The sequence below is a fragment of the Lutra lutra genome, chromosome 13, assembly GCF_902655055.1.
Source record: "Lutra lutra chromosome 13, mLutLut1.2, whole genome shotgun sequence".
Lineage (NCBI taxonomy): Eukaryota > Metazoa > Chordata > Mammalia > Carnivora > Mustelidae > Lutra > Lutra lutra.
The window spans coordinates 62706037-62727827 of NC_062290.1; the positions used below are offsets into that span (position 1 = coordinate 62706037).

Sequence of the window (21791 nt, forward strand, 5' to 3'; positions counted from 1 at the left end):
CCACTGCTCTGTTGAACAAAATCTTTCTTTCATGTGGACTTGAAAGCTGCCCACTGGCAACTTTGCCCACTGATGATGGATCTGTCTTTGGGTCTATGCCACCTGTCTCTGACAGCTCCAGTGTCCATGTCTCCTGAGTGCCCTTCTCCAAGCCCGGGGCCATTGGCTAGTCCTCAAAGTCCCATTTCCACTCTGGGACCCTCCTGTGGGTACCTTCAGGATCACTCCCTTGTGGGGTCTGGATTGGGGCCCAGGGGTCCTCATAGAGTCCCTATGGAAACTAGTCTCGACTAGTATGAAGTGGGGGACAATCTCTGTCTAGGGTCCCCTAACACAGGCCCTTCTGGTGGGGGCCCTCAAGAACAGTTCTCCAAAGCAGCAGCAGGTAATGATGCATTTGAGCAGGACAAGAAGTCCCACTTTCTCTGACCTTTGGAGACAGCTTCATTCTTGGCCTCTAAATAGAGGCTACACAGAAGACGGCGGGTTAACTTTCCTGTGGAAAGACCTCAGGAAGGTACGGGAGCTGGTTTCCTGTCCCTGGAGGGATTTCAGTGGAAGCATGGTTTGCATAGGATTGGAGAGAAGATTCAGGGGCCAACGGGGGATAAGGTGGGGTGTGGCTGCCCTTTCAAGTCCTTCCAGACGTGTGGGGTGGGCTTGGTACATGATCTTTCATTCTAACAGGTGGCTGGAGTGGAAAGATGACTGGGTTCGGAGGTTGGAGGTTACTAGTGCCCTTTAACTTCTCTGAGCCTGACTTCTATAAGATGAGGATGATTCCATTCACCTCCTACAGATTTTGAGGGAATCCAGTAAAATGTGGGATGTGAACTTGCACTAAGTGTTGACAGACTGCCATTTTGGGAGCATTATGGTGGCTGCCGTGAGGCTCACTCACAGGTTTTGGGGTTGCTCTGTGGTTAAGCTCTTGAATCTGCCTCTTACTACTGAGTGACCTTGGGCAAACCAAGCCTCAGCATCCTCATCAGTGAAATGGGGTATTATCTGCACCATCTCAGAGTTTTGTTGTGGGAACTGAGAGACCATGTGGGAGACACGGGGCCTGGCAGTTAGTGTTTTGTTCAGGGGGCTCTATTTTTATGTTCACAGAGGCCCCTAGGAGAGAGAACTCTGACAGAGAAGCAGCCCCCCAGCCTCTGTCTCCGGCTCTGCACCTACCATGAGAAGCCCCTTATAGGCATAGACGATGCCGAGCCAGATGGTCATGTGGGTGTTCTCACAGTGCTCCAGGAGAGGGCGGATAGAGATGTCCCGTCCTGCTGGGTCCGGCTGAGCAAAGAGAAAACAGAAACCCAGGAATGGCACTGGGCACCTTTTCAGCAGCCAGGGCCCCATCTGACGGCCACTTGCCCTCCCATGAGCTACAGCTAGTCCCTTGTCCAGGAGGCCTTTTGGACCCCATTCTATGTTCTCATGGGGCTGCTTTCTGTTTGTTGGTCATGAGTCAGCCCTGCACTCTAGTTATCTGTGTTCTTCATGCCTTTCAAACATGAGTCAGATCTCCTGAGGGTAGAGAGTAGGTCACTTCCTGGGCTCCTAGTACTTAGCGTGAGACCTGGTCCAGAGCACACATCTGTAATGTTTGTTGAAAGAGTGAAGGTGAGAATAAGGCACAAGTTAATGTCAAGAGGTCTTCAGGTGTCTCTGGGATTAATTCCGTAACCATTGGCTGGGCCAGCCGTGGGGCCTGCAGAGCTCTTCTAAGAAGACCTTCTTTCCCATCACCCCCAGTGAGGGAGCAATGGGGGCAGCCATGTTATATACCACATGACACATCCTGGGCCAAAGCTGATTGGACAGAGGGTGGGTACCTGACCCACAGTAGCCAATCCAGAGTCTGGTCAGAGACCTAGGAGGTTTCCTAGTGCAGTGTTCTGCTCAAAGAGGGATGGTGGAAAGAACCCTATCCAAATATGGTCTCTCTCTCAGGAATTTGAGCTGGGAAACTGGGCAAGAATCAGCCACATGGTGGAAAGAGAAGAAAAACACATCCAGAGAACAACAACAACAAAAATGTATATTCTACATATTTTTTTTCTGAATTATTTATGAGTAAGTTGCAGACACCCTGACCTTTCACCCCTAAATATCTAGCAAGTATTTCCTAAGAATGAGGAGATTCTCTTACATAACCACATATACTTACCCAATTGAGGACATTTAGCTAAAACAGTATCTAATGCGCTATCAATTTCAAATTTTGCCAATTGACTCAATAATGTCCTTAAAAATAATTGTGGTTTTTCCAAAGCAGAGCCCAATCTGGGACCACGTCCTGCATTTACTTATCATGTCTTTAGTCTCCTTTAATCTTTGATGATTTCTCCACCTATTTCTCTCTTCTACGTCGCGGATATTTCTGAAGAATGCTGTTCAGTTATTTGGTAGAATATCCTTCAGTTTAGGTTTGTCTGATGTGTTTTCATGATTAGATCTGGGTTATGCATTCATGGCAGGAGTCCTATGTAAAGTGTTTGTTTTTGCCTCCTTGGAGCTTCACCTCAGTGGCACTTGATGGCACTTTGCCCCACTACTGGTGATGTCAACTATGACCATTTGGTTCAGGTGATGTCTGCCAGATCTCTCCACTTCAGAGGTACCATTTCCCCCATGTAATTAATAAATATTCTGTGGGAGATACTTTGAGACTGTGTGAGTGTCCCATTTCCCCCACAAATGTCAACTCAGTGGTTTCAGCATCCAGTGATGGTTTCTACCTGAGTCACACTCCTTCGGTGGCCACAAAATGGTGATTTTTTTTTTAACTCTATCATTTCATTTAAATACTTGACACTCCATTGTAAACAGATTTTTCCTTTCCTCTCATTTATTTATGTATATCGGTATGCATTTAGGGGTTCCTTTTCCATTTCCATTACTATCATTTATTTTGATGCTCAGATTCTCCCAGATTGGGTGTGGGAAACTCCCCTGTGCAGCCTCATGTGTTTTCTCAATACATCCCCATAATTTTGGGGAGCACTTTCCTACACCTTGGCACAAGTACCTCTATTTCTTTGTACTTTCCTTTCCCCAGCCTCAGAATCAGTCATTTCTCTGGAGAGTCTTGTTTCTTTTTGATGGAGAATGATATTTAGAAACCAAGATCTGGGCACTAGATGGGCTCACTGTTCCAAGAATATCAATACTTCAAGGATCTTCCTTCCTCCCTCCCTCCCTCCCTCCCTCCCTCTTTTCCTCCCAGGACCTTCCTTTCTCCTTTCCTTCCTCCCTCCCTCACTTATCTCTCTAATCTACCCATCCATCCACCCATCCATCCATTCATCATGATTCTATGTATCTATCCTTTTTTGATCTACCATCTTTTTATAGATTGATGTAAACAAAACCCTATGCCACAGGGTTCTTGCTTCTTCCCATTCCATATTTGCACCTTTCTTCTCTCACAATGAGATCACTGGTTTCCTACAATACCAAGATAGTCACTCATTTGCTCAATACTAAATAGACACAAAATAGTTTTAGAATTTCTATATCCATGCACCACCAATAACAAAGTAAAGTTGAACATATATTTGTGAATCTATCTGCCTTTAGAGAAGATACCCACTGAGGGTGTCTCATCAAAGAGCTGTGTCTGGGATAGAGTGGTCCTGTAGAGGCCCAGGGTAAAGCCCAGGCCTGAAGGTAACAGGTAGGCATCCCCAGAGTCACTCACCAGGAAGAAGGGACATTTTGGTGGGATCCAGAGATGTGGAAAGCAGGCCTTAGGTAAGTGGGAGTGGGCACTCTATTTCTCTCGGCCCTGCTCTCTCAGCCTGGCCTTTGAGGCAGGCAGCGGTCTGGGCTCCTGTGATTTGGGGAATAGAAAAAGGAAGGGCGAGGGAGGTGGGGCCTGTGCACCCAGGCCATTCTGTAATCAGACCATTCAGGTCTGGTACGATCTCTCAGGCTTGATTTTCCTTTTGTTTTCCCTTAGCTCTGCCACTTTGGTTCTGTGGTCATTGAGACCACAGAGAGACAAGCCAGGAGAAGGTGATCTCTAGGACCCCAAGTCTGAGTCAACAGGCCAGAGATGGCCCCTCTGCTGCGACCTGCCCAGGAGCTGGGCTGGATTCTAGTAAGGGGGTAGGGGTTTCCTGATGTCTTTTCATTGTTTAATTGAGGAGATGGCGAAAGTGGCTGGTGCGAAGGTCAACAGTGACTTCTAACAGCGAAAACTGGGTTTCCCTAATGCCTGACAACCCAGCAGACATCAGAATGCAACAGCAAAGGCCCATTACGGTCACGCATGAATAGCAAACCCATTAATGATGATAGTAGCTGTTGTTCTCCAATGAAAGGCAATAATTTATGATGGACTCTTAGATTCTCTGTGTAGAAAGGACTGATGCTGTCATATACCATTGTTCAATGTTATGAAACCTCTATTCCCCAGAAGCCAAGAGTGGTTGTCAGGCTCTTACGTCCCCAGAAAGAGAGAGCCCACCCCCTCCCACTCTTGGTGAGTGGCTGCACCGATCTCCTGGGCCTCCACCCCACGGTCCTTGCTTTCCTTTGGGGTCCTCAGAATAATCCCAAGGCCTCTCCTCACATCTGCACGCCCTTGGTCCGGTGGGAAAGAGCTGCAGTGAAGGTACACACCGCCTCCCGCCAGGAGTCGACCTCGTCCTTCAACCTGTTCCAGTATACCACTGACCTCCGGGCTTGTCCTGGAGCCCAGCACTCCAGGTGGCGGTGAGCGAATCTGCCTGCACCCTCACTCCACATCTCCTCCACTTTCTAAACAATTGCCTTCCACCCGTGATTCATATGTCCCTCATGGTTGACTAAGACTCCATTAGGTAGTTTTCCTGGAGCTGCTGCTGGCTCTGTGTTCCCCCTTCTGCAGCTGATGTTCTAGCCGGGTTACCTTTTAACTTGTTAATAACCCTCGCCCCCGCCAAGTTCCCCAGCCTGGTCTGCTCTGACCGAATCCCTACATCCGGGTCTGTTAGTCCCCCACCCCCATCTCAGAGGTAAGAGGGCAGCACAAAATCAAGGGCCAGTGGAGAGCCCAGAGAACTCAGCAGTCAAAGGGTGGGCGGAGCTGTTTCTGCACAAGCGCTGATCCAGCAAGAAGCCACAAAAATCTCCTGGTCATTAACATCACCCTCACACAACCCCATGTCTGGGCACACCGTACGTGGATCAGAGTGGCAGGGGTTGGGGTGGATTTAGGAGTGATGAGGTTCAGGTACTCCTGGGGCTAGGAGATGGGGAGTCTGACTGGTCAGTACCCCTGTACCTGAATCACACTCCTTCAGTGGCCGCAAAATGGTGATAAAAGCCTACTGTAAAAGCTATGCCTTTTCTTCTCTGGTCTGTTCTAATCGTGCCTGGGACTGGTGTTCAGGGGGGTCAGAGCAGTCCAACGCATGGAGAGAGGTGTATTGGATAATGCAAAGGGTGGGTTGGGGGGATGGAGAGGGAGGACACTGGGGGCGCGGAACGCTGCCACCCCCTGAGCGCTTATTGGAGTCCTTGTCATACACCAAAGTGCCACTAGAGGGCACCCAAGACCCGCATAGAGGGTCTGGCCCAGCAGCCCGCTCACCCTCTGCTGAGGACACAGCTACTTTTGTGGCTCAGTGGGGCCCGCAAAGCATCAACAGCATCCTGTGCTACTTTAGAAGGCACCCAGTGGTCTTAAAGGAGGCCAGCTTTCCAGGGACCTTGGAGGACTGGCCCCACCTCTTCCTGACAACTGGAGTGGGGTGGGAGGGTAGAGGATATTGGGGAACACGGGGCTGGAGGACCCAGGCCTGCTGACCCTACCCTCACCCTGCTCTCAGTATTGGCCTGCCACACAGCCCAGGGCCAGCGATCCCAGGGCACTGACCTGTGCTGGCTCTGGCGGTACACACACGGGACACAGACCCCAGCAGATGCCATGCGGTGGTCTCCCATCAGGGTCTGAGTCAGGACGTCAGCCCTGCCTCCCCATATGATTGGTTTCCCCTGGTCTAAATCAATCCCCAGGGATGACTGGCCTATAAGAGCTTTCAAATTGCCTTTTTCTCTTTATTTCCCTTCCTTACTTGTTGCCCACCTGGGCAATTACCTAAGTAGTCATTCATTTACTCCAGTGTAACTAAAAGAACTACCATTTGCTAGGTACTGTTCTGGGCATGGGGGAAGACAGCAGCCATGAGGATGGACACAGTCCAGTCCTCAGGCCTCTTCCATTCTGGTAAGATCAGGACAATTCCATGACAGAGAGCCTCAGAGGTCGAACTAAGCTGGTAACAACTGCCCTAGGAACACCGAGTACTGCTTGTCACGGATGACAACAACACAGCAGGTGCGAAGCTGCCAGCTCTACCTACGGTGTCTTGTCAAAGCCTGGTAAGAATCCAACAACGCGTTGTACCCATTTTAAAGATGAGAAAATGGAGGCACAGAAAGATGAGAGAAATCTCCAGCTAGTCAGTGTTGGAGCTGGTTTTAAAGCCAGGTCTGTCTGCCTCCCACACCAGTGGTCTTTACTCCCTCTCCAGGTGCTTATCCCAGCCTGCCCTGCCTCTCACGAGCACTGCATCCCATTCCAAGGGGACAGTGGGCATAACCCTTGAACCCCGCTGTAGAAACTGGGAGGGGCAGCTTGGGGAAGGAATGATTTCGTCGTGAAATGTTCCTACAGAGGCCCCATTGGAAGCCCCCAGAGCTCTGTGAACGCCGAGTTTTAGGGCCACAAATCGAAGGCAAGCTGGTAAGATGCTGTTCCTGCCTGACAGGGCACAGTGCCCGGCAGAGAGACCACGCCTGTCCGTTCTGCCCGCAGGCAGGGAACGCTCGCACCTGACTCCTGGCCGGACCGCCGCTCTGTGGGAGGCGTGCAGAAGCTGCCCGGGAAAGCCTCCCTCATCTGTGCAGCTGAAGGAGAGCAGCTGGCCCGAGAGTCCCTCTGCATAATATAATTACTCAACAATGTAGGTCAGCGGCCCCCGAACACATGGACAGGCAGGGCATCCGGGCGTGGGCTCAGTGCTGGGTCCTGAAAGGTCAAAGGCTTTGGTCTTGCTCTACCATAGACTTACAGGATGACCATGGGCATGCCCCAAACTTTTCTAGACCTCAGTTTCCCACCTGCAAAATGAGTCCGACCAAGGGTTACTTAGGGCGTAGTTAATGTGAACCAGAATAATGGAGGGATGGCGATAGTCGTCCTGTATTCCAAGACTGTGTTTGTCCTCCACTCGCTCAGCCTGCTGTGTGCCTGGCACTGTGGTCCATGCTGGACCCAGATGTGTCAGGCTGACTGGGTGCTTGCCTTCCTGGAGCGGGCATTCTAGCAAAGGCAGACCACACAGCACAGCTGTGAACAGAACAGCGATCCCTGCTGCTGAGGCCACTCTGAGAAGGGCCTAGAAGGGTATCGGCTTCAGATCAGGGGGTCTGGGAAGGCTTTCCTGAAGTGGGGACATTCAGTCTGAGGCCCGAAGCCTGAGGAAGAGCAGCCATGTGAGAACCTCAGGGAACAGCATTCCTGAGACAGGGAACAGCACATAGGATGGGCTTTGGCATGTTTTGGGAACCCAAAGGAAGCCAGTATGGCCGGCATGTCATCAGTTCAGTGAGGGGCCGGCCCTGCTTCCCACCAGATACTGTATACACAAGCCCCCGGGGAGCTTGTTAAAGTGCACATGGAGTCAGTAGGTCTGGGTGGGGCCCATGATGCTGCATTTCCAGTCAGCTCCCAGATGACCCCGTTGCTGCTGGTCCCAGGACTGCCATTTTGGCAGCAAGACCTTAAAGGATTCTTCTTTGCTTAAAAATGCAGATTCTCTTGTTGCTTGCACACTGGTGGCAGAGTGACAGCCCAGCACAAGAGCAGACTTGAAAGCTTGCCCCTATGTTCTAACCCCAGATCAGACCCCAGGAGTACGTGTTTCCATGTGTCCTGTGTGGGGCTGGCCAGGGCACTTAGGGCTGGCCACCTCGCAGGTCTGGGCAGGGAGGGTGGGGAGCTGCACCTGTGATCTTGGGGCTTGTGGTCCCTCGGACCTTTCCTGCTCTGCTGCTGTGAGTGGCTCGGGTTCCCAGCCCCACCTGGCCATGGCTTCTTGGGAGGAGGGGACACCTTCCACCTTCTGACTAGCTCCCAAAAGCTGACTCTCAGAACTTTCTCCCTGGGCCATTCTCAGTGCTTCTTTATTCTTATTTTTAATTTCAAAGTTGATTTTTGAAATCTATGATGAAATTGGTAGGCTTTTTCTACTGGAGGTCAGTAAATGTGCGTGTATCAGTGCGAGCTTGAGTGTGTGTGGTGAGGGTAGGGGAGGATGTCTGGACTTTCTGGGCTGCATTTCAGAGTCCCAAGATGCCTCTCTTTTCCTGGAAAGGCAGGTGAGTCGACACTTTCTGGGGGAGATGGTGAGGGAGCCCCATCAAGGAAGTCTGGGAAGGGAGAGGAAAGGTCACTGGGTTCAGACCCCAGGTCCCTCACCTGCCATCTGTGTGACTTTGAACACATTTCTAAGCCTTTCTGAGCCATGGCGTGCTGATTTGCAACCTCCCGGGGTTGGAAGACGATCACAGGAAGTAAGCGGTGTGTTTAGCAGGCTTTAGAGGCTGGAAAGCCCGCTCCTTCTGTGTAAACCCTCATCATTATCTCCACAACGGCAGAGTCACCAAGCACTGGGGCCAGGAGGAACCTTCCGGATCCCTCCGGGGCTGGGCTGCTTATCTCAACAGCAGCCGTCCCACATCTCTAAGGCAGCAGAGCTGGAAGCTGTCATTTCAAGGTAAGAATTTCTTCTTAGAATGTTTAGTTATGAATTTGGGTGAATTTTTGCCAAATCCCAGATCTGGAAGGGACCTGTGAGATCCCCCACCAGGGTGCTTCTGCATTTTTTTTCTTTGGAGAGGGCACAATTCTTTGTTGTGAGGCACAGTCTTGTTCCGTGCAGGGCACTCCGAGCCCCTGGACCGTGGGCCCTAAATGCCAGGAGTGTCCTCTGTTCGCTGTGACGGCCCAAATTTCCCTCCCTTGGTCTCCATTTCCAAACACAAAAGGGATCATGCACTAGTCCAAGTCCCCTTTTCACAGATGGAGAAACTGAGGCCTAGTAGAGGACTCATAGCAAGTGGGTGACTTAGTGGAGACCCAGGTAGAGGTATCCTGGCCCTGTGCCCTGGACCACACCTTGGGCTGGCACAGCCAACATTTATGGGGATTTACTATTTGCGGGTGCTTGGCACTGCCCCATCAGCCCGCTGGAGCTTCTGGATGCATCCAATCTGTTGGTGCTACTGAGCCTAGCTCGGGTGTACCTGGAACAGCTTCCAGAGCGAGAAACATGGCTCCAGAGCCACTCAGCTGGCCACATCCCCATGGAGTCCTGCTTTGTGGAGGAGAGATGAGGTGGCCAGGGGAGGGGGATGGCTGGGACCTGGCTGAGGAGGGCCAGGAGCCCTGGTCAGCACCAGGCGCCCAGTGGGACAGTAAGACCCCTGCCTGGCCCTGTTCAGAGAGGCATTCTGAGTTTGACCTTGGAATTAATGGGAAATCCCATGGTTTATAAGCACTACAGCTGGGGTGAGGATCGTCTTGGGGACGTTAAAGGAGGACAAGTACAGTAATTTCTAGCCCTTTGCAGCCCGTTATGTATTTGTACAAGAATCTCTTTTTGATTTTGACCTCAGGGCAGTCTGGTGAAGGAGCCAGGAATTTTATACCCATGTTACAGGTGAGGAAACTGAGACCCGGAGAGGATAAGAGACTTGCTCACAGTGACATAGCAAGTCAAAGGCTAAGGTAAGCCAGCCCTCTTTCCTGCAGAGCAGCTGGGGGTGTCGTAACTTCTGTCCTTTCTTGTGGCCTGGCTCTGTTCCCCTCCTTGGAGAGAAGGGGCTTCAAAGGTGCCCCGATTTTCCTCGGGCCTGTGTCGGAGGCCTCGGGGCAAGCCTGGAGCAGGAAGAAGTGCTTGGTCCTGGGTGGTGGGGGGCTTTCACCAGGCTCGCTGCACACAGTGTCGGTTCATGTCTGCTGTGCCCACCCGGCACTAGGGTGCTGACGCCATGCGCTTTTCCCCCAAGCCTGACGGGTGCCCAAACCCACGGCTCCCCTGCGGGAAGGATGACCCAGCAGCATATCCTCGAGAGAGAGTCTGCAGGGCATGGCCCGGCGCTGGGGTGCGGAGTCTTCCCGCCATTCTAGAGTGGAGAGAAGCTCCTGGCCTTTGGGCAGAGTGCGGGCCATGCGTGTGTTTTACTTGAGCTACACAGGGCTTAGGATTTTTTCTCTTCACAGTCAGGATTTAAAACTCAGGTGATTCACAGGAACACCCCAGATTTCCGGCTTCCCCTGAATGAGACACCAGGTCGCGCAGGGCTTGCCTGAATGAGCTGGGCCCGTCTGCCATCCACCCTGTCTGTGCTGCTCTGCCAGTTGGTGTCGAGGCCTGTGAGGCCCCAGCTGATGCTGGGATATGTAGAAAGACGGGTTACCTAGTCACACAGTTGCCGGAGTTTTGTTGAAGCTGCAAGTCTGCTCGCCAACATGGGGCAAGCCAGCTCCTCGGCCTCCGCCGTCCCTTCAAGCACCAACAGTAGGTGATTCCATGGTGGCATCCCCAGTCAGGACGCAGGCTCGGCTGCCTGGGATATGGCTTGGACCATCTCGGCAGGGCCGGGATGCCGGGACCCCTCATGTCCCAGCGTGAAGGGCAGAAATCCGGAGGACGGCTTTTCGCAGCGTGCATGGGAAAGAGCCACTGCTGGACGTCCGCAGCAGAGGGAGGCTGGTGGAACCCAAGTCTGGGTCCCGGCAGGGATCATCGCAGAGGATGAGCGATGGAGGAAAAGAGCAGCAGGAGATCAGAGGGTCTGGAGAGAAGGGAGACCTGTGACCTTCAGAGCGCACAGGATCAGTAAGATTCTGAGATGCTGGAAAGCAAAACCCAGAGCTTCGTGAGGAAGTCCCCGGCCTTGCCTGGGAAATGATGGAGGGAAGGAAACCCCTGCACGCTGTGCTCTGTCCGTCACCCCCTCTCTTAGGCAGTTACCCCTGCCCCCACCCCAGTCCCAGCTGGTCTCAAACTCCTCCGTGGGTGCTTTCTGTTTCTCGAGCTGGTTGCTCCTTTCTCTTGCCCTTCAGCCGAGCTTTCTGAAAAAGCAGCCTGGAACGCCATCTGCATTCTTTACCTGCTGCCACAATCCCCAAGCCACTGCCATGTTCCCTAAGGTCTCGGCAACCCACCTAGTGGCCAAAGGCAGGGGGCCCTGTTTAGTCCTCTGCTCCCAGAGGCCAGTGTGGACAGGCTGTCTCCCTTCACCTCCGGGCCCTGACCTCTCCCAGCTTTGCCCTTCTTCTCTGGGAAACTCTCCACTTCCTCTATCCACTCCTCTTCCTCCTTCAGAGGGCATCCCTTCCTCCACGTTCCTGGGCCTCCAAACCCATCACTCCGTCCCTTAAAGCTGCCCTTCCTCTGGGCTGGCTAGCTCAGAGAACTGCTCCACTGTCTGCCCCAGGGAAACCAGAGCCCCGGGTGTCCCTTCCTTTCTGATCCCACCCAGGGTCCCAACCCAGAGACCTTCAACAGCTTCTCAAACCACAGGGAAGATGCCCTGACCCTGACTCCAGCCTCGTGACCCTCGGCGAGGGGCCTTGACTCCCATCACCAGCCTCCTCCCTCTGTGGCCAGGACCCATAATGTCCCCTCCTGGGCTGCCCTTTCTCCACCACCATGTGAACAGCACCCACTGGCCCATCTCTGGAATCTTCCTAGGGGCTCTTGTCCTGTGTCTGCCCCTCCTCCACCTAGTGCTTCCTGCCTTTCTTCAAGGAGGACCATCGCCTCATGCTGGACAGACTGTGTTCGACTATTCCTCCTGTGCAAGTGCTGTGACTTGCACCCTGGTCTGCCCAACTTCCCAAACCTTTGCTTTAAAGCACAGACCCAGGGGCGCCTGGGTGGCTCAGTGGTTTAAGTATTTGCTTTCAGCTCAGGTCATGATCCCAGGGTCCTGGGATCAAGCCCCGCATCAGGCTCCCTGCTCAGCGGGAAGCCAGCTTCTCCCTCTCCCACTCCCCCTGCTTGTGTTCCTTCTCTCGCTGTGTCTCTTTCTGTCAAATAAATAAATAATTTTTTTTTAATTAAAAAAAAGCAAATCCAGAACTACGCCAACGTGTGCCCTGGTCAGTGGAGTGTCAGCAACGCGTTTCAAGTGTCCCAAGATGCTGCTGTCCTTGGCCTCAGGGCACATGGGTGACCAGGTACCTCCCGCCAGGAGCTGCTTTTGTCGTCACTCTGGGGACCCTGCCCTATGCTAGACTTCGTCCTGGCCCTGAGTTGGCCAAAGGCTGCCCTTTCTCCTGCACTTTCCGGTCTGGCCTGGGCCTGCCTGCAGAAGTGCCCATCCGCCCTCACCTGCCTCTAGGCCAGCACTCCGCAGCCAAAGGGCCTCTTGGTGGGTAATTGCCCCTGGCCTGGGGAGAGGTCTGTGGCCCCAGAACTGAGTAAAGCTCCCAGAGGGCTGTGTTTAAGCTGCCCAGCCCCAGTCCCTGGGGGCTCTGGCACCCCTCCTGCTCAGCCCAGACCCAGACCTCAAGGCCCCCAAGCCGGCCCTGTCTGCCCTGGCCTGGCCCTGCAGGTGCTGTGTGTCTCATCACCCTCTCGCCGGCGTCTGCTGCATGGCCCGGCTCGTAGTTCACGGCCACTGCCCGCTGACAAGTCCATGCCCAGCCTGGCATGAACAGGGAGGAGGGGGAAGAACTAGGGTTTGAGGCTGCTCTCGGTGGGAGCAAGCATGAGCCTGTGGGATCAGGGACACAGTAGTCCACCACTGCTATGCACGTGTGCTCAATTTTATGGTTTTCGATGTCATTTGATCTGCCTAACAACCCCTAAAAATTTAGTAGGGCCATCAGCTTCGTTCCCATTTTGCATGGAGAACACCAGGCCCAGGAACAGGCTGCACCTCACCCCAGGGCACACACTTGCATCCTGACTCCTAGCCCAGGGCCCTTTCTGGTGTTCGAGCTTCTCCCTGGAACCCTGCCGAGTGCTGGGAGTCCCAGCTCATCAAGGAGCAAGGACGGAGGCCGCCTGGGGGAGCCTCAAGGGCTCCCTCCCCTGTTGCCGCTGTATCTCAGACTTCCCTGTTTGCCCTTGGCTGAGAGGCAGGAGGGCGGCATCACAGCGCCCTGGGATGACAGACAGCCCCTGGCCTTGCCTCCCGATGCGGGTTCTTGGCCCAGCTCCGTCATGTGCCCCTTTGGAGCCCCAGGTTCTCCTCTGAGAAGTCCAGAGTCACCTGCTTTGCAGGTTGCTCTGAGCGCAGCACAAGAGCACAGAAGACAAAAGACTACGAAGCCCGGAGACACACACGCCGCAGGGTAATGCAAGTGAGAACAATACATCCGTTTCATTTTCCTGTGGTCATTCAGGGAGGTAGGCGGGCTGGGAGCCCCCAGAGTGCAATGCTGCAAAGATTGCTCCAAAATAGGATGTCATATTTGGTGGTGCTGCCACCGCTGTCGGCGCTCGGGGTCCCTGGCGAGTGGGCATGCCCCCTTCTTCACCCCGCAGCTGGCTCGCTTTTCTAGCCCTTTCCTTCTGCCTTGCCAGTGCATGCTCTCTCTCCTCCTCTCTCCTCTTAATAGATACGTATAAAGTCTTCTGAGATCACCTTGCTCTAGTTTGTGGACTCACACACCTTTTAATCTCGAAGAGACCCAAACATTTTCATTCCCTTCCATGCCTTCCTGTGTAATCTCTGCCAAGGTTTCCTCCAGCCTTTCTTTGCACACCTCTGGCCATGAGACCCTACCTCTGAAGGCAGCCCAGTTCACTCTGAGATAGGTCACCTTAAAACGTGAATATTCTTGCTCATCCCCAGAACCTCCCTCCCCACCTGCTGGTCCTGGCTTCTGCCTTTGGGGACCTGCAGGTCGTGGCTCTTTCCTTGGCTCCAGCCGTGGTGGCTGCCTGAGACCTCTCTTTGCTGGCTTGATGCCAACCTCTTTTACATGGCACAGGTTTGGGCCCTCTCCCTGTCCTGGCCACCCTTCATCTTGTCACTGTCTGCATAGGGTCTGGGTCCCTTATGAGAACACAAGTTTCCCAGGGGATCTGAGTAGCACAAGAGTGTTATCCCCTCCTCACAGCCAGAGCCCTAGTCACCTGGGGCTGTCCCCTGAGCCTGCTTTGGTTATTTGGCAACTGAAGCACACTGTGGGGCTTGGCAGTCCACAGTGTCATTATCTGTGTTTAAGGGAATATCGGTACTTGAAACAGCCACATATGCACACGCGCATATACACACCCGTCCGGTGTTCCTTAGGGATCTAAGAAACCACAGATCCTGTGATGCAGAACCCCCGAGAGTTCTCTCTGCCGTCCGGGAGAAGTGCACCACAGACCCCTTTGTCATCCCTCACAACACTCCGGGGTCTCTCTCCATGCAGGATGTGTGGCCCTACTGTGCAGCTCCAAAACTCAGCCACCGAAGGCTACAGCTAGCTGACCTTCACGATCTAACTGAAAAGCAATTTTAAAGCCCCAAATGAGAGGAGGGAGTGAGCAGTTAGAGACCGGGTGCGGTGGGGGACTGAGAGGAGCCTAGCGCTAAGGAGGGTGGAAGGTGTACACTTCCTGTGAACCAAAGAAAGCGACATGGCTTTGGCACAGCGAAAAGCAAGCCCACGATCGCCCCTTATGTTAACGTAGCATTTTCCGCGTACTTAACAGGAGGGTCATGTGCCCCTCTAATGCTCTCAAGCAGGGCAGGGCAAGAATTGTGAGCTCGGGGCCGCAGAGGAGGAAACAGGCTCAGAGAGGTGGCATGGGCTGACCGGAGGGGCTCTCCCAACACCCCAGCTGCCGGTTTGTGGCTCTCGGCCCATTCATCAGTAGGTGGGGGTCACCTGGCCCACTGTGGCAAGTGACATCTGCCCCTCGTGGGCTGGCGCCTAGAACCCTTGTTGCAGGACCCATGAGCACCCGCCCTGCCGCCCGGTGGTGGGGCCCTGATTGCTGAGCTGCCTCTGGGAAGACTGTTACCCTGGAGACGGCGTGGACGCGCAGGTGGACTGTGAATGAGGGAGAAACAGACTCCTGAAGCGTTTAGCTCCTGGGATTGAGGGCTTCTTCATTAGCACTGCCCTGCTCAGCCATCCCCGCTAATAGAGAAGGGCGATGACATCCGTGTTTCTGCTGTCACACGTCAGGCACCGTGCTAGGGACTTTGCACGTGTCATCGCATGCAGTCCTTGAAGCTGCCCAGTGAGGAAAGGGTTATTATTCATCCTCTCTACAGTGTGGGAAAACGGGAGACGTGGAGCATTGCAGGCCCTTACCCCCGGTCACAGAGCCATGAAGATGTGGACCTGGGACACGAATCTGGGTCTCCCTGATTGGAAAACCTTGATGAACTCCGGTGATTTGCAGAAGCAGATGGCTATTGTGTTCCAACACCCTGTTGGGCTAAATGCTTCCTTTGAAGATGCAAGATTGCACAGATTGCTTTTCTCATTCAGATTTTATGCCTGAGTAAAATCCTGGTGCTATGATTTATTATAGCAACACTGATTTTCCAATTTTAAGACAACAATGCAGCTTGAAATAAAGGAGAAAGAAAAGACCGAAACATTTGAAACCTTTGCTTTAGATCCTTATGTCATCTGGCTTGTACTGCATAGGGTTCTCCTTCCCTCCAGCCTCCAGTCTCCCCCATGGCACCACCTTTCTAAAATTGAGTCTGAGCACGCTCCCTCCTGCTCGAAACCCACAAAGACTCCTTGTCCCCAGCAGCAGCGCTTCCTAAATTATATTCTGCAGAATATGTAAGTGTAAATCTGCTCCCTGAGGAAAGGGTTCCATGGCCAAAGTAGTTTTGGAAATTTAACTAATTTTTTTTATTATTAAATATTAAAATGTTTAAAAATTTTAATTAAGATTATTTTTTAAAAGATTTTATTTATTATTTGACAGATCGATCACAAGCAGGCAGAGAGGCAGGCAGAGAGAGAGGAGGAAGCAGGCTCCCCGCTGAGCAGAGAGCCTGATGCGGGGCTCGATCCCAGGACCCTGAGATCATGACCTGAGCTGAGGGCAGAGGCTTTAACCCACTGAGCCACCCAGGTGCCCCTAATTAAGATTATTTATGTATTCATTAGAGAGAGAGAGAGAGACAGCATGTATGCAGGGGGATGGGCAAAAGGGGAGAGAAAGAGGGAGAGAATCTTAAGCAGACTCCACACTGAACTTGAAGCCCGACACAGGGCCCCATCCCACAACCCTAAGATCATGAACTGAGCTGAAATCAAGAGTCGGACACTTAACTGAGCCCCCAGGAGCCCCATAATTAAACAATTTTTTTTTAACCGGAGGACTTTTCAGAGCCTTTAACATGCTAAAGCCCATTGTACATTTCCAAGAGGCAAATGTATAATTTCTGGGATTTCTTAAATGATTGGACCATGAAATCTCCCATTCCCTTTTATTTTGGGAACATGTAATCGATTAGCATTCTATGTTATATAGTTTGGGAGGATGTTGGCTTTTAGGATAAAGTCTTAAGTTCTCAGCTGAACACTCAGGTCCTTCCTGGATTTGGTCCCGGATTAGCTTCAAGCTCATCACACAAACCCCTGTCTCTGCCCACCCCAGGGTTCAACCTCCGGACGTCTTACTGTTTGTCATATGCTTCACTGTGGGGTTCTCTGGGCTATGACCTGGAGAGAAGACAATGGTTGAGGAACAATGTCAGAAGCTTGACACAAGACAGCCTGTCTCTGGGGGAATGTGAAGAACGCTCTATGGGTGACGTGGCTGGGATGAGAACGGGAATGAGGATTGCAAGACTAATTGAAAGCCACGTGTTTACCGAGGCTCAAAGGATCCCTTTTAGAAACAGGAACTGGGCCCGCATATGCCAATGAACAAGGCAAAATGGGTGCCCGTTGGAAACAAAAAGCGCCAAGATATGCTGGGCTGAACCACAGATACCAACGTTAATAATAAAGAAATTAACATGCGCGGGAAATGCAAAAGCTGCCAGGAGGCTGATAAGAGACCATTATTAAAAAAGAATGAGCAGTGTAGCAGAGAAGTGAAATTAAGTTCGGCACTTCTTTTTTTTTACCACGGACCCCCAAAATATTTTATGAGCAATAAATAGGTCTTGATTTACCGCAAAAATACCAATGAGGCTGGGGCCAAAATTTGCTGTTGACCCTCTGTCTGGCAAAATAAACAGATCCATCATCCATCGCTAGCCAGTCACTTGAGAGTATGAGGAAGTGCTTCAGTCTAGGACCGGAGACTGATATCAGGTGGTTAAAGATGCCAGCCCTGGGGGCTGACTGCTTAAGTGCTCATCCCAACTCTGCCACTCACAAAGGATGGGAGCTTGCAGCAGTGATTCAGCCTCATTGTTGCCATCTGTGAAATGGGCGCATACATAGTGCCTAACACATGGCACTGATGTTTAAATGGACTGATGGGGAAACCCCTAGACCAGTGCCTGGCCCCAGGGAAGGGCTCATCAGGGCCAGGTGTTACGACTGTTATACAGCCATCCACCAGTCCCTCCCCACCGCAATCTACCCGCCAAAAACTCCCAGATGACAGCTTTCTCTCTTGCTTTCTTTCTCTCTCTCTCTCTCTCTACACACACACACACACACACACACACACACACATATTCATTTCCACCCCCAGACCACTGAAAGTAAATTTCAGACTGCAGGATACTTTAGCACAAATGCGTACCTTTTCATACACAATCACAATATGATCACACATAAGAAAAGTCATAATAATGCTGTCATATAATCTCACAACTAGCATGAACTTGGATAAAGAGCTCATCATGTTGGTTCACTGATAAAATTCTTTTAATTCCTCCCAACTGCCTCTTGGGAGGAATTAAAAGTCCGAGTTCCCTCCAGCCCTGTACCTACTTTCAACTAAAAAGCAATCAGATGCAACTGATTCTTGAACTCTTTGCCAGATATAGCCTACACTTTCCTGCTCAAGGATTTTCATCTACCAGGAATGCCATTGAATGCCTTGAATATCTACTCTTTGAGGTTTTGCTCATTATTTAAATCTCAGCTAAAATTCTATTTTGTCCAAAAATTTTTAAGCTCTTTCTAGATGAAATGCATCTTTCTTTTCACATCTTCATGACATGTGGGAAGCTGGTGTGATGATGTATTTCATACATGGAAGAAGGCAGGGACAAAAGAATCACAGAAAAATGGAATGGATCCCTGATCAAACTGGGCCTGAAGTCCACATTACCACTGGACCTTTCCAAGATGCCTAGGTGGTCTCTACTGTGCACTCTGACTTAAGTTCCTTGCAACTGAAAATATCCTAATGGCCACTGCAGGGATTAGGGCTGACAATCACCGAGTCTTCTAAGGCCATGAAACAGTAATAGAAAAAGTACAATACATTATGCTCCAGTTAGGTTGGAAACTTGCTGTTCCCCAAAAGCACCTCCCACTCTTCCTACCCTCACTTTGGAAGGCTCTTCACCTGGAGGGTGCCTGTCTCCCTTTACCTGTCTTTTGAAAAAAACGAGATAAAATCCACATAACGAATTAAACATTTTCAAGTGTATAAACAGTGGTTTTTAGTATATTTACAATGTTGGTCAACAATTACTACTATCTAATTTTCTATTCATCACCCCAAAAAGAAACCCCATAAGCACTTACTCCCTATGGCCCTCTCCCAGCCCCTAATCTACTTCCTGTCTCTGTGGATTTGCCTCTTCTGGACACTTTATAGGAACAGAATCATAGAGTATGGGGCCTCGTAGCATCTGGCTTCTCTCACTGATCATAATGCTTTCGAGGTTCATCCATGTTCTCATGTGTATTTGAACTTCACTCCTCTTTATGGCTGAATAATACTCTGTTGCCTGGGTAGACCACATTTTGTGTATCCATTCTTCAGTTGATGGATGTTTGGGTTATTTCCACTTTTTTTTTTTTTTTTTTTTTTTGTATTATTAGTGCACACATTTTCATCTCTCTTGAGTGTATACCTAGGGGTGGATTTGCTGGGTCACATGGTAACTGTTTAATTTTTTGAGGAAATTAAGACCAGACCGTTTCACATTTCCCATTTTCTTTAACCATCCAAGTCCCACTTGTTCTTTCAAGACTCAGGGGGAAATGTCCTCTCTCTCCTTTTTTGGGGGAAGTAGGTCTCAAGGCAGGATAATTAGCCCTGTCCTTTGTGATCCTGGAGGGCTGGGGGCTGAGCTGTTCCAGCATTCCCACCTATCCTTGCCTGCTCTCCCTGATGTTGTCCCTGAACATTTCTGTCCCTCTGGGGGACAGGGACTGGGCCAGTCCTGAGAGCAGAGGCTGTGCCTCCCCGCTTGTCATGGCCCCAACATCTGGCATGCAGTGGGGCCCAGTAAATGAGATTGTGGCAAAGGAATGAATGGCTCCTATCTCCGCCTCCTGGCCCCACTGACTTTCACAAGGGCTTCTCGCAACGGAGGGCAGGCTGTGCTGCGAGCCTCCCTGATGCGGGAGTGAGGGCATATGGGCGGGCACGGGGTGGGGGTGTGTGAGAAGGCCCAGGGCAGGGGGGAATATGCATGCAAGAGTGCGTTTTGAACATGTGCAGCAGTTCACAGACGACCACACAGTGGGCCAGATGAGACTGACCCAACTGGTTCATGCCTAGAAGGGGGAAGTGAGGACGAGACAGCCATTAGGGTGCCCAACGACAGATCAATGCTGGAGACAGGCCTTACCCTGGGGTGGAGCTCTGCTACTTCTGAAGTCAAGTTGCCTGTCTGTGGTCTCATGTGAGAACAGCAGGGAGCATGGAGGGAGAGCTTGGATTTGGGGAGCAGCAGGCCTGGCTTCATGCCCCTATGCCCCACCCGCTGCCTGTGTGGTCCGGAGCCTGTCGCCCGACTGTGGATCTCCGGGTGTTCACCTGCAAAATGGGAGCAGGTCTCTCTCTGCTCAGGGGGCGGTAAGGAGTAAGTGAGTGCACTTTGAGAGAAGTGCGCTAGAAGGTATCAAGCTACCACACAGCACTGCTCCTCGGGACCTCCCTGGGAGGCCATCAGGGGAGCTGCGTTCATTTCCTTATGGGGTCAGGAAGTGCAGAGTCAGGAGTGAGAACAAAAGTCACAATGATCAAATTCCTTTCAGGGGTCAGGTTCCGTGTTAGGCCCTTGAACATGTTACACCAGTCGATGCTCCTGGTAAACCTATAAAGGAGGCACAGAGTTTTCCTAGTAGGCACCGGGGATCAGAGAGGGTGAATCTCTCACTCAAGGTCACACAGCTAGGAGATGGCAGAATATGGATCAGAACCTTGGCTTGTAGCATCCATGGCTACCTCATCATTCCCCCAAACCCACAGTGCAGGAGCCTGGTTTGTAAATGCATTCTATCTCCTTGGCATGTGAATGCATTTCCAGAAGGCTGTCATATATTTTTAATAATTGGTATGAACATGCAATCTCTCGTCAGCCAGCTTCCTGTCTGCTGTAAGACACAGATAAGAAAGAAAGTGCCACGCGGACACAGGAAGATCCTCCACACCCGTTGGCAGAAATCACTCTGGCCCAGAGTTACCTTCCTGATTTAATTCTCTGAGCCTCTGTGTCTGACTCATGTAAGAAAATGACTTCTTGGGTGAAATATTCAAACGCCACGTGTGGACGTTCATTGTCTCGTTCCGGCAGCTTGGGGGATGAATGGCTCCCAGGAGGCGGGAGCCCTGCAGTCTGGGTTGGGGAGTCAGAGTTAATTCCTCTGAGGTTCCTGAGCCAGGAATGTGCTGGTCTGGGCTCTGGAGGCCCAGTGACAAGGAGTCAGACGCAGGAAAATGGCAAGATGCGGGACTGGTTCTTAGAGGGCTCGGGGCAGGGTGGCCAAGGGCCAGGTCATCAATATTGCTCTGTGCAGTTGCTAACCTTCACTGAGTACTCTTGATATGCTGGGCACAGGGTAAGGCCTTCTAGTCCTCCCCAAAGCCCTAGGCAGTCGGACCTATTAATATTGAGACCCACACCATGGATGAAGAAACTGGCCCTCGGAAGTTGTCACTTGCGATATGTATGTGCCCAGGGTTGCTGTAATACATTTCCATAAACCGGGTGTCTTAAAACAATAGAGATTTATTCTTGCCCTGTTCTGGAAGCCAGAAGTCTGCAAACAAGGTGTTGGCAGGGCTCACCCCCTCTTGAAGGCTCTGGGGGAGAATCCTGTGCTGCTTCTAGCTTCTGGTGGCTGCAGTTCCCTGGCTCGTGACCACGTTGCCCCCATCTTTGCTTCCCCCTCCCCATGGCCTTCTCCCCTCTGTATCTGTCCTCTTTTATTTCTTATAATGACACTTGCCACTAGATTTAGGGACAACCTAGGTAATTCTGGCTGACTGTATCTTAAGATCTTTAATTACATCTGCAAAGACCCTTTTTCTAAATAAAGTTACATTCATAGATTCTGGGAGTGGGGATGTTGATATATCTTTGTGGGGTCACAATTTCACCCAGTGCACTTCCCTAACCTTACACCTATGGGGCTTAGCCGGGTTTTGAAGCTAAGCCTAATTCCAGCGTCTATCTGTTTAACCATTATGGGCCATACCCTATATACTTACCTGCTGTGTGATGCTGGGCTAATCGCTTAACCCCTCTGTGCCTCAGTTTTCTTTTTCTTTTTTTTTTTTTAGATTTTATTTATTTATTTGACAGAGAGAGATCACAAGTAGACAGAGAGGCAGGCAGAGAGAGAGAGAGGGAAGCAGGCTCCCCGCCGAGCAGAGAGCCTG

The 21791-nt window shown here is 51.5% G+C and overlaps 1 protein-coding gene across 1 annotated transcript in view; it reads right to left on the minus strand.

The window, feature by feature from the left end:
* The window catches only part of GABBR2 (gamma-aminobutyric acid type B receptor subunit 2), a 336631-nt gene that overhangs the window by 15900 nt on the left and 298940 nt on the right, over positions 1-21791 (minus strand). Inside the window, exon 14 of the mRNA XM_047700879.1 lies at positions 1183-1293. Coding sequence (XP_047556835.1) covers positions 1183-1293 — 111 coding nt within the window. The remainder of the gene's footprint in view (positions 1-1182; positions 1294-21791) is intronic.